This window comes from Alligator mississippiensis, chromosome 12, assembly GCF_030867095.1.
Source record: "Alligator mississippiensis isolate rAllMis1 chromosome 12, rAllMis1, whole genome shotgun sequence".
Lineage (NCBI taxonomy): Eukaryota > Metazoa > Chordata > Crocodylia > Alligatoridae > Alligator > Alligator mississippiensis.
Genome location: NC_081835.1, coordinates 24,469,572 through 24,482,446, shown reverse-complemented (window position 1 = coordinate 24,482,446; position 12,875 = coordinate 24,469,572). Strand labels below are relative to the sequence as shown.

At 38.8% G+C, this 12,875-nt stretch overlaps 1 protein-coding gene across 3 annotated transcripts in view; it reads left to right on the top strand.

The window, feature by feature from the left end:
• The window catches only part of IL17RB (interleukin 17 receptor B), a 57,258-nt gene extending 44,426 nt beyond the window's left edge, over positions 1–12,832 (top strand). For all 3 annotated transcript variants that reach the window (XM_014596594.3, XM_014596595.3, XM_019495405.2), the window contains 6 exons: positions 405–452; positions 2,631–2,770; positions 3,778–3,843; positions 4,900–4,984; positions 5,599–5,706; positions 10,164–12,832. In XM_014596594.3, the coding sequence (XP_014452080.1) occupies positions 405–452; positions 2,631–2,770; positions 3,778–3,843; positions 4,900–4,984; positions 5,599–5,706; positions 10,164–10,831 (1,115 nt within the window). In that variant the 3' untranslated portion in view covers positions 10,832–12,832. The remainder of the gene's footprint in view (positions 1–404; positions 453–2,630; positions 2,771–3,777; positions 3,844–4,899; positions 4,985–5,598; positions 5,707–10,163) is intronic.
• The last annotated feature ends 43 nt before the right edge of the window (positions 12,833–12,875 follow it).

Sequence of the window (12,875 nt, the reverse complement as noted above, 5' to 3'; positions counted from 1 at the left end):
ACATGGACAAGGTCTCTGGTGCTATCACAGAGTGCACATGGTTTTTGGTCTGGTCTGAGAGGTTTTTAAAACATTTTATCTTAATACAACTAGGTACCTGCAGTGTATTTATTACCAGACTACCGTACATTAGTGCACACAGATGGCCATAGTTTTGTGGCTGAGAAGATGGGGAAGGTTGGTGACACTTTCAAGCTGGAAAAAATAAAAGAAACAAGAGTGTTGTTCAGTAAACTCATTCCTGTGGGAGCTACACAGAATACACAAGTGTTTCTCTAGTCCTATCTACAGTGTGTTGCAGAGAAATAATTTAACATGTATAGCTGCTTGGTGTTAGTGAAAAAACATAGGTGCAAAGACATTCAGTGCATGCTAACATTTATAATGTCCATTTAAATTCATAGGCTGTAATGATCATGTAATGAAATATAGCAAAAGCTGCATAGAAGAAGGTAAGTTCAATATTTGCATTCTTTAAGTCATTTTCACAAAAGGTAGCACTGTAGACGAACTTAACTTTTATTTTGCATCCCATAATTATTTTTAAATACTGAAAAAAGAGGATAGATATCTTAATATCCAATTTAGTCACTGGATGCACATGTTCTGTACCCAGAGAGGAAAGTGAAAACTACTGTTGACTCTTCACAAGATCATCATGTGGAGTAGGCCCACAAGGGACCATCCGCCCTTTGGACATAGATAAAATCAGTCCTGGGGCCAGTTTTGTTCAATATCCTTATTAATGATCTGGAAGATAGGATGGATTGCACCTGAAGTAAGTTTGCAGATGACACCAAGCTGTGGGAAGTAGTAGATATACTGGAGGGTAGGGCTAAGATTCAGAGTGACCTAGACAAATTGGAGGACTGGGTCAAAAGAAATTTCGTGAGGTTCAACAAGGACAAATGCAAAATCCTGCACTTAGGACAGAACAATCCCATGTACCTGTACAGGCTTGGGACCAACTGGCTAAGCAGCAGCTCTTCAGAAGAGGACCAGGGAGTTACAATGTATTCAGTGTATTCAGTAAACTGAATATGAGTCAGTGTGCCCTTGTTGCCAAGAAGGCTAACAGCATACCCGGCTGCATTAGTAGGTGTGTTGTCAGCAGACCAAGGGAAGTGATTCTTCCCCTCTATTCAGCACTGGTGAGGCCACTTATGGAGTACTGTGTCCAGTTTTGGGCCTCCTGCTACAGAAAGGATGTGGACAAGTTGGAGGGAGTCCAGTAGAGGGTAATGAGAATGGTTAGGGGGGTTGGGGCACATGACTTCTGAAGAGAGACTGAGATAACTGGGCTTAATTAGTCTGCAGAAAAGAAGACTGAGGCAGGATTTAATAGCAGCATTTAACTACCTGAAGGGTGGTTCCAAAGTGGGTGGAGCTAGACTGTTTTCAGTGGTGGCAGATGACAGAACAAGGAGCAACAGTCTCAAGTTGCAGCAAGGGAAGTTTAGGTTGGATATTAGGAGAAAACTCTCTCACTAGGAGGGTGGTGAAGCACTGGAATGGGTTGTGGAATCTCCATCTTTGGAGGTTTTTAACACCTGGCTTGACAAAGCCCTGGCTGGAATGATCCAGTTGGGGATGGTCCTGCTTTGAGCAAGGGGTTGGACTAAACCTGAGGCCCCTTCCAACCCTAATTTTCTGTGTTTCTATGAAAAGCATGATTTCCATGAAAATATGCAAGTACACAAATGAGGCGACCTTGTCTTCTGTAGTTTGGATATGAGGAGAACTGTGTCTTTGCAAATATATATTTATTGTACTAAGGAATGCAATAGCATTATGCTGATACCTGGTGTGTATAGTATCATATCTGATTCATGCCAACCCCCAGCCTATCCAAAGCTGGTACATTTAGTTAATTTACCTTTTAACAAGTGACTGCTTCCCAAAAGGCAGGGAGGAGGCAAAGCAGCATTATATGGGAAATACATTCTTTCTTTCATTTTAAAATAGCAGTACATGCCATCGGTGTCTCCTTATCCCTTATTGGCCTCTTGTGGGCTAAGATTGAGTGTAGGAAGTATTGAAGTACCAAAGAGTCTGGGATGGAGAGGATGCTTGCCTGTAGTTTCTGAGGGCATCTGAATTCCAAGACCTCCGGGCTTGGGCCCGCATGTAGGATACCTGCCAGTTGATTTGGAAGTATCTAAAGTCCCAGGGTGAGAGGCTGGGATGGAAGATGCTTGCCAGTTGTAGCGTCATACATGGTGTTTCGAACGATTGAGTTCTGCCTGCTCAATCAATATGGTTTTTGGAATGATTGAGTTCTGCTCAGTCGATATGATTTGGAACTGATTTGAATGATTTGACCTGGAACACGAAATATGTTAATTTAAAAAAAAATCCCTACTTTGACCAACTGCTATTCTGGCTAACCACTTCAAGGCACCATTATTTCAGCACAGAGGCCAGCATCTGTATAGGGGCAGATTTTTGCTTGGGGTCCTTCTTAGTCAGATTAGGGCACTGTGTGGAAGCTTGCTTTGCACTATCCATGTTGCAAATTGTGCATGGATAAGCAGAGCTGTGAGCCTAGTGACTTTCACGAGCAGTACAGACACAATGGAAAGTGTTTTAGCCACTTTACACATTTAAAGTGTAGACTTTTCAACCCACAGGAAGTCTATGGAATCCAAATATAACTGTATGTAAAACAGAGGCAGAAGTGGAAGTGAATTTTACCACAAGTAGCCTTGGGACAAGATATATTCTATTCATCTGTGATACCGAGGACTGCAATGACCATATCGAGAAAGAGGTATAACAGATAATATGAAAATACGTGGTTTTCTAGTTTCCTGATAATGACAACTCTGATTTCTATTTTTCTTCTCCTTTATATGATACAAGATACCTAAAGTAACAGGGGATGTAGATTTTCTTTTTTCCCAGACAAATAAGTGGAGCTTTCCTGCTGGCCTGGGTGGTAGGTTTGAGAACAGATGCTTTAGGAAGAGCAATGCTCCAGTGAGCATGGTCCAGTCTTCTTTAGATTTCAAAGGTTAAGAACTGCAGGACAATCATACAGGCTTAGTGCTCTACCAGGATTTGGCAATCTATGGCTGATGGGCCAGATCCAGCTCACAAACAAGTTGTGGCTGACTCACGGAGGATTGACCTAGTTCAGGATGGCATGGGGGGTTGAGCGGCATATAGCTGCATCAAGCCGTCTATATCTGCTGCAGTGACCTCCTTGATTACTTGCCCAGTTGCTCTCTTGCGCTTGTGTTTGCATTCACTAAAGAGGTGCCAGGAGAGGGCTTTGTGGCCCAGGCAGGGCAGGTTAGAAGCTCCAACCCAGATCAGCAAAACCTTGGTGATCCCTCTTCTAGAAGGCTTTTATTATCATGAGATATCACTTCTCATCAGTGGCATTTTTTTTAATGTTTGTAAAAATGTTTGATATGTAATACTGTCAATTTTGAAATTATGCATGGGGAGAAGCAGACTGTAAAATTCTGTACATTAAAATGATAGGTATGACAATCAAATTTAGATGAGCTTTACTAATCTCAAACTTACTCTTAAAGAAGATTATATATCAAGACATTCTAATTTTTGTTATATTAGATAGATCAGATTTAAAGATCATATCATTACCTAGAGCAGCTGGTATATACTGTGTTTAATAGTTTCCATAAATCAGTTTGTTACACTGCATGCATTTTTACTTACTGGGTATTTTGCAAAACTTCCCTCTTGCAACTATTTTTTTAATGATTCCTTGTTCCATTTTCCCCCCCTGGGGGTTTCTATCTGCATTAGACTAATGAATCTAGAACATCTGTTAAACTACCTGTGGGTGATCGAAGCAACAACATTACTGTAAAGGTAACAATCAATTCTGATTGAACATGTTGTAGAAATCTTAGTTCCTTTCAAATGAATTAGTTGTATGCAAGCTCTGCATCAGTTCTGATTAATGCTCAGTGCATCCCTTCATAGATGTAGTACTGTGTATAACTTGATTTCAAGTTAATCTTTACTTTTCTAATTGTATTACATGGACTTCCTAGACATGGATTATTGGACATCAGGTCTGTTTCTGCTAATGATATAATGCAATATAAACTGTTCAGTACAGTTTTTCTTTGTCAGACACTTGAAGACAAATCTTGGCTTAATATATTTACATTGGGGTCTTGATTAGCCCTGGCACATACCTGTACCATAGAATTCAAAGCAAATTTTTCCCATTATCTTCAATGTGAGCAGGGATAAGCTTTAAGGTCATTGCATACAGCTATTAGTACTCAAAATCAGGTTTATTTATGGCTCAAGATAAGTGATTATTTTCATTTATGGAGGCCACTGAGATTCACCTCCAATAATTCTCACATCAATTTATCAATTGTAGAGCCATCTTTAACAAAGTACAGCTTTATCAAAAGTAAGCACTTGCATTGTATTTTGCTTTTTACCTTAAAAAGCAAAGCCATAGATGTCATCCATAGCCAGAGAAATCACCCAAAGTGACACAGACAGTTTAAGGCCTGAATCTAGATTTTTTCCAATGAAAGATGCACACAGACTGCTGTAAGTCAAAAGAATGGTTCAATTTAGATTCATTCTAAAACTATTTAATGAGCAATGTATTGTTTAAACATATCCATTAATGTTTGCAAGCTAGACATTGTAGCAGCATGGTTTATGTATAAAGTAAACCAAGATACACAGTAAAAAGAAAGCTAACTAGGCTTATTTCAGGTTTGGCATTCACACTGTTAGTAAGGAAACTGTTTTCTAATTTATGTATTTTTATGTTAGTATCCTTTGGAAAAACTCGTAGTCAGTACCATATGCTAAAGTATGAACTATCATAAAGCTGTTTCTCAGTATTTGTTTCACCTGTGTAAGAGGATTTGTTGTTTTACTTGTTTTCTTCAGATAATTCCTTATTTTCCCAAATGTCAACATGATTGTCCAAGGCGCACAGGAACCTTGACAACGTGCATTCAAAATTACAGCAATGGTTAGTTAAGCCTTTATCATTATTTTTCCAATTTTCAGATGAAGTAGGAATTATAGCTTGTTTTGTCATTTTGCATACCAATCTTCCACTATCCACTGGCATAATCTGGAAAAGTATCTTTGGTAAAAAGAGCTTTGAATTTAAAACACCTGCTAAGCAGATGATAAACACTCTTGGGTCACGTACCAGATCATTTGCAGAGACTGAAACCTAAATTTTGCTAGTCAATCTCCTTCCAAGCTATTTTGATTGTCATGATTGCTTCAATGTCATATAGCAAGCAGCAATGTTGAAAAAGACAAAGGACAACCAGGAGAGCAGCTCCTAGGATGTCAACCTGTTGGGAGAAGGAGGTATGTTCCTTGCAGACCTGGGAGGAAATTTAAAGGCTCAGGATGGCAAGAAAGTATGATAGGGAAAAGGGTCAGCAGTTTAATAAATTATTTACAAGCTCGTCACCCAATGTATTGCCCCTTTTGCATAGCATTTTAGCTCACTTTCTCCTCCATGTATGTAAGCTGGAAATCGTGGTTAAGTAACCGGGGGCAATTTTTAGGGTGAATTATGAAAAAGGCTTCGATTCTCTCTACAAGGCTCCTTTCTTTCTGTTTTAGGGGCCAACACAATTGATTCAATTGGAAGATACATGTGTTTCATCCTTGTTGCTATATTTATAACTGTGTGTGTGACTGTTGCTGTACTACATTTCATGAAAAACCATGGTAAGAGTTTTTCTCACTCCTCTGAAAATGTTGCAAGGCTATTGTGTTTCACGTTCTTTGATTTTTGTCCCTGCTTCCTCTCAGAGACAGATCATGTTGAAGACACTGCGAAGTATCTCTCTCATAAATTGCTCTTATAAACATCATAGTGCTTTAATAGTGCATTAAGCAGCACCTTTAGCTAGAAAATGGTTAGACCTTCCTTCATTTTCTTGCTTTTTTCAGTGTAAACATTTAATTTAGATATTTGTGTAAAAACCAGTAGTTAAAAAAAATTACATAAAACACAATTTTAATATAGTCAAAACTTAGTAAGGGTCACTAGACTCACTATATGTTTTATATGCATGTCTATTGCTATTGTGCTACTGAACTGATAGAGGGGGAACGAGAGAGAATTAGCAAATGAAAAGAGAGTATTAGACTATTACGTTTTAAGTTGTGAAACAGAAGTAAAATAATCTCAGATGGCATCTTTTACCTGATAAGGAAGACAAGTGGAGGCCACACAGAGCCTAGATACTTTAGGAGTCAAGGCACCCCTTAGAAAACACCAGCTCCTAGTCACTTGTTTATTGACCATGGAAAAATAATAAAGCAATTTTTTTTGTTGCAAAGAACTCAGGAAGGCTGTAACAGGTCAGAATGTTTTTAACACTGTGAAGTCCTATTTGAACTCTGGCCAGCAGCCAAAGCATCTGTACTGCTCCATTTGTGTCCTGGCTGCTCCAGCATGCCAGGAGCCGGGAGGAGCTAGGCAAGGACAGTTTGCCCGGGGTGGGACAATTTGTCCTGCAACAAAGTTCATGTGCAGGGGTGTGCGCTGAGGTACAAAGTAGCGGCACAAATTTATGCCACTAACTATTTGTGCCGCTGCAAGTGCATGCCCCTGCTTGTCTGGACACAGCCTTTGGGTTCATTTTGTGAATCACATGTAGGTGTTTGCATACCTAACAGTGCTGCCATTTTGTGGCATACCACAGCACCCTTATGAATCTCACAGCATCCCAGTGTGCTGTGGCACCCTGATTAAAAATCATGGCTTTAGGTTTTAGGAACTACAGCACTTGACTGCAATGCACTGCCTGGTCCAGTAGTTTGGCCCGGACAATGCCTTCTGTAATATACCTTCATTAAGTTTCCTCTTCGTCCCCTGTAGCAAGTGACTGACTAGGTTTAGGCTGTGATGCACAAGGATGCTTACACTTTATCATATGTAACTTTAACCTTATAATAAATCTCTAGATGTTCTCTATAAAAATACAGTAGATTCTTGTTGGTTGTACACTTTTTTTTTTTTTACCAACAAAACTATGCAAATAAGCAAACTAATGCACATAACATAAAAAATAAAATAATAAAAAAAACTGGAAACAGCTAGTATAATTCTCAGTCATAACATGGCTCTTCTCCATAGGTGGCTCTAGACATCTTTTGTCCCCATAGAGATTTTCTGATAATTGCTTTACAGTTATTACATTGCAGTCAGTCACATTTTATGCTTCATTAAGGCCCTTCCACTTGACTATGTGCATATGCAGAAACAAGTAACCAGTTCCCAGCAGTAACAAATCCCATTCTCTTTATCACCAATGTGCCACTAAATGAATGACCTTGTACAGTGTACAGGAAACCTTTTAAGTACACCCCAGTTAAGTAAAATATGTGTACTGATATAAAATGCCAGAAAGCCATATGGAATCATTCTCCAAGTTACAAAAATATTTTATGATCAAAGTACCATGCCAAATGGTTTGTTTTGAGAAGAGCTGTTTCTGTGCACTGCTTAGTCACTGCAGTATTTGATTAGTCAATCCTTGGCTTTCTTGTTCTAGTTTAAACTTACACAATCAATCAACATATGATAAAAGCTAATACTTGAACAACTTGAAAGAAACTTAATTGAATAGCTGGCAAATGGTTTGGTCCTATGAAAATGTATATAAATAATCCAAATATGCAAATAACTGATATGCAATAAATTGCAAGTTACTGTATCATCATTTTAAATCTAAGCTCTTGCCTCAGCAATAGTGTATGGCAATGAATTCAACATGTTAATAATTAAATGGCTAAAAGTAAATATTGTACCAGTTTTACAATGTCACGTTTCATGAGAAAAGGGTGAGGTTCTTATGGAGCTGTCCACTGTTTGTCCCTTGTCCTCAATGTAGTAGTTGAGGTAGACCCTTGAGGCTGCTCCAGTTTCTTCTTTCCAATGTATATTATTTTGCATTTGTCACCGTGGACTTTAAGTAGCTATTGTACAACCTGTTCAGGCAGATTTTTTAGGTCTCTCTGTTACTCAGTTTTCACATGGCTAATCTGCCAGGTTTTGTCCTTTTCACTGCGGCTCATTTTCCAGCTAGCTAATAGAGTAAGCAGCAGTCCCACTACAGAATTCTGTTATTCCCCAACTTTTCGCTGTTTAAAATTGGCCATTTATTCTTGTCTTGTCCTTTTAAATAGTTTTCAGCCTATGATGTTACATCTCACTCCACGTCTACCTGGTTTCCTTAATTATGTTCAAAGCTTTTTGAAAGTTCAAATAGATTATACCACCTTTCCTTTATATATTGTTCTGCTGCCTTGCTGTCAGATTTCTCAAATTGTGTTCTGACTTTCTTATCCAGAAGTCAGGTTAGTTTGTTCCTATCGTTTCATACTAATTTAGGTGTTGTATAACCTTAAATGTTTCAACCAGTTTACCTCAGATTGAAGCTAATTTTTTTATATTTCCAGTGACCCATCTTACAGTCTGCTAAAAAACAGGTATAACATCAACTGCCTTCCAGTCTTTCAGTTAGATCCTAGTGCCTATTTTTTTGTTAATCCTTTCACTCTTGAATTCATTCTGAATTCCCTGATGAGCGTCACCTAGTTCTATTAATTTTTACTGCTTTACTCTTCAGTTTGCTCAGCACATCCTTTTCATGCTTTAGTTTCAGAGATTGCCTTGTTTGTTACCTGGAAAGAGTAGGTACCATCTCCTCAATATTTTCTGTTGTATTTATGTGAAGAAATAATTTAAGTTTTCCTCAGGTGCTCCTTTAGCTCACTGGTACTTGAACAAAACCAGTCTTCGCTTCAGTTATGGTGACAGTTTATCTAATTTCCTTCTTAGCCCTGTTTAGTTTCTCTTCTATGCTTTCATGCCATAGTTTACACTTCTCTAACAAGTAGGGGAAATTGAAGGCCATGAACATTTTTAAACTGACCCCTTTTTATTTTGGTCTTGTTTGGAGGTTATACCATTTGACAAGTTCCTGACAGACATCTTAGATGTGGCTGTGAAAGGAGTCACGTACTTTATTTCATCATATTGCACTTTGTTGTACCTCCTCTCTTCTTTTCCTTATATGATTCTTATGACTTATATGATTCAGAAAAAGAAAGCACCCCACCTGGTTGGAGTGAAATTTAAACCATTTCCTCAGGAAGGGGAACTAAGTTAACCATAACGTTTCTGATCTTTTGAACCTCCAAACAGTCACAGAATAATAGAAAAGTAGGCTAGAAGGGATCTGAGTTCACCTATACCTAGGACAAATCCCTAGGGAACCCTTGTTACATTCTCCCAACTAGACACCAAGTCATTGATGACTACTTCTTGAATATAATGATCCAACCACTTATATATCCACCTTATAGTATTTTTACTTAGGCTGTGTTTCTTTAGCTTTCTAATTAGAATCTACTGGGAGACCATATCAAAAGCCTTGCTAAAATCAATGTACTGTGCATCACATCCACCTCTCATCCTCATCCATACAACTCGTGTAGAAATTAGGTTGTCCACATTGGCTGTTCCTGATCACATTATTCTCCAGGTGCTTAGAAATAGATTCCTTGATAACCTGATCTTCATGGGTATCAAGGTCAAACTGATTGGTATGTAACTTCCCAGATCCTCTTTCTGTCCTTTCTTAAAGGCAGGTACTATAATTGCTCTTTTCCAGTCATCTGGGTCCTCTCCAATTCTCCACAAGTTCTCAAAGATAATTGCCATTCATTCTGAAACTACCTCAGTTAATTCCTTCAGTACTCAAGGATTCATTGTGGTTACAATTTTCAGAGTGAATATTTGATTTAATGTGTATCTGGAGCAAAACTGTTATTGAAAGGTGATCAAGTCATAATGAAAGATGTACTGTCCTGTGCTAGTGAGAAATTGCTTACTAAACTAGTTTCATGTTCCACAAAGAAAACATTGCTAGCTATAGTATTAAAATGTGTCAATTACCAAGAGTAAATGGAGGTTTGGAGTCGAGACAAAAGTTTCATGTAATGATTTTTGTCTTATGTAGTACGTTTTTAAAAACCTGCATCTAAATCTGTTTTTACATGTAATCAGTACCACTGGAGCCAATTTAGGATGTCATTCAAATGCTGATCTTGCTTACTGCTTAAAATGTCTAAATTCTAATAAGTCTATTGTTTGATTTTATTATCAACAGAAACAATTATGAAGCGAACTTTCTTTCATCGCGCAAACCTACACCAATTTGTTAAAGTGCTAGTTATATATCCAAAAGAAGTCTGTTTTCATCATACTGTCCTAACTTTTGCCAAATTTCTGCATGACTCTTGCCAGATTGATGTTATTATAGACATGTGGCAAAAAAGAAAAATTGCTGAAAAAGGCCCAGTACAATGGCTGACAGCTCAGAAAGAAATTGCAGATAAGATAATTTTCCTCTGTTCAAGCAATATCAGTACTGAGTGTGATGAGTCCTGTTATAAAAATATAGGAAACCACAAAGATAACTCTGACTGTATGTTTGCTCTTGCATTTAACCTCTTCTGCAGCGATTTGAAAAACCAGTCTTCTCTGCACAAATACATAGTGGTTTCTTTCAATGAAATAAATTCAAAAGATACCCTACCAGCTGCTCTGAAAATCTGTCCAAAATATTATCTTATGAAGGACATTGACAATTTTTGTAGACATCTTTCTATTCAACATAGCCAGACCAATGGCAAAAGTACAAAAACAGTGAGTGGCTGGCGATCTAGCATCAGATGTATACCAACTGAGGAATATAGCATGGGAATAAAGGATAACGGCGAGGTAACAGCAGCAGCAGAGTGTAATTCCACAAGGCTATTGATGGGTTTAATTTAAGTGTGCCTGTGTGAAATTGATTCTGAATTAAACACGTTTCCTTTTACAACCCTTCAGCTGAGAGAATAGAAGCTAAAAATTTGGATGGGAATGGTAGCTGCCCAACTTACAAAGGTATTTGCTTCTTCCAACAACTAGGAAAATAGTTTAAAGCCACAGTGTCAAACTTTTTTGGCTCTGTAGGCCAAACGACATGCAAGTGCTATAGTTAATTCCCAGGGCTCCTGGAGTTGCTGTACTTGTACAATATTAGAACCCAGGCATAAGGTAGCTGCCACGCACCTCCAACAGCACCTAAAACCCCCATATATATGGAGTGACCATAGCATTAACTCTCCCTGGATTTTAGAGAGCACTAACCTATTTAGCTCACAGAGGAGGGCTCATCCAGTCCAGTGTTTTCCAACCAGTGTGCTGCAGCACAACTGTGTGCAGTGAGGAACGTCCAGGTATTCTGTGGAATTTTGGGCTGGAGCCAAGCCCTGTGCCTGCTGCCAGACAGACGGCAGGCAGTGATTTACATCCATTGCGTTCAGCTGCGCCACCCTACCCCCCTGCCTGGTCCCTCTCCCCTGTCTGTGCTCGGCTGTTCACCACGGCCCCCACCCACTCCACGTTCAGCTGGTATGCCGCGGGATGGGAGAGGTCCGGTAAATGTGCTGTTGGAACCAAAAGGTTGGGAAATGCTGATCTAGTCCATAAAATGCCCTGTGGACCAGATGACCTCTCTCTGCAGGCCAGATGTTTGACTCCCCTGGCGTAAAGATAGTAATTTCACTGTAAAATATTTTTGAGAATTAAGAAAAACAGTGCAGAATTCTTTAATTTGGTATAAAACTATCACAATCTATCATATTATGTAAGAATGAAAAACTTATATACAGCAAAAGCTGTGTTAACCAGCAGTTTAGTAGCCAGAAAACTATTAACCGGCATCCAAGGGATGCGGCAAAAGCGAAACTGGAAGTACCAGTTCCAGGTTTTCCCACTGCTGCGAGCAGAGTTCTTGCCACTTCTTCGGCCCAAGGCAAAGCAGCCTGCACAGAGCCCCCTTCCATGTCCCCCGGCACACTGATGTTGTGTGTACACCAGACAGTGCACATTTGATTAACCAGAATATTTGATTAACCAGCATCCCCCATTCCCGGGGGATGCTGGATAACAGAGCTTTTACTGTAGATAAAAATATACTTCAAAAAGGCCCTATGTAGTTTGAGAAACGACTTGGGTTAATGTTTAAATACATGCTAATGGAGAAGATAAGTTCAGCATTAGATCCCCTGCCTTGTGAAATGACCCAGTAGTTTGTATTATGCTGACTTGAAGTATTTTTCCTTTACTGAGTTTAATCTGAAGCTAAAACTTACAAGTTTGGTTCCTTCCTCCCGTGTGTCAAATGCTACCAAGTTTGTCTTACAGGACTGTAAAACATCTCTGCCCAAAAAAGACTTCTAGAAATAAACAGCAGTGAAAATAGGAGAATTTAATTAATCCACAGAATTTAAGATCACAGGAGTCATTGCTGTTCTTTCCCTTGCATTTACCAACTTTGATTTTTGGGGAATTTAGGCATTAGCAAGGCAGTTCATTTTAGGGCTTGTCTACTTGAGGAAATTAATGTATAATAGAGTACTCCATTTGTAAAGCTGAATTACAGTTATGCATGCTAAGAGAGTCCACATAGGAAGTTTGGGCAGAGTAGCTACTGCAATGTAAATTCACACCACAGCTTACTATATACTCATACCATGTACCCTTACTGTCAGAAGGAAGGTACTGAATAGTACCTGCAATATCCATGTATATATCATGAAATCATGTGCACCCATATACAAGTCAGCTCCCTTTGACACTGTGTAACATGTGAAATCTTGCAATGTTTATTGTACAGAACCACATGCAGACTGTCAAATCCAAACATGCTCTCTGTACCCATGTCCTTTTCTTTTGTACTGCAGGCTAGCCACCAGATATTTAAAAATAAATGTTATACAAATGGAATTGTGGACCCTTCTGTTATAGCAAAATGACAACAATATTTAAC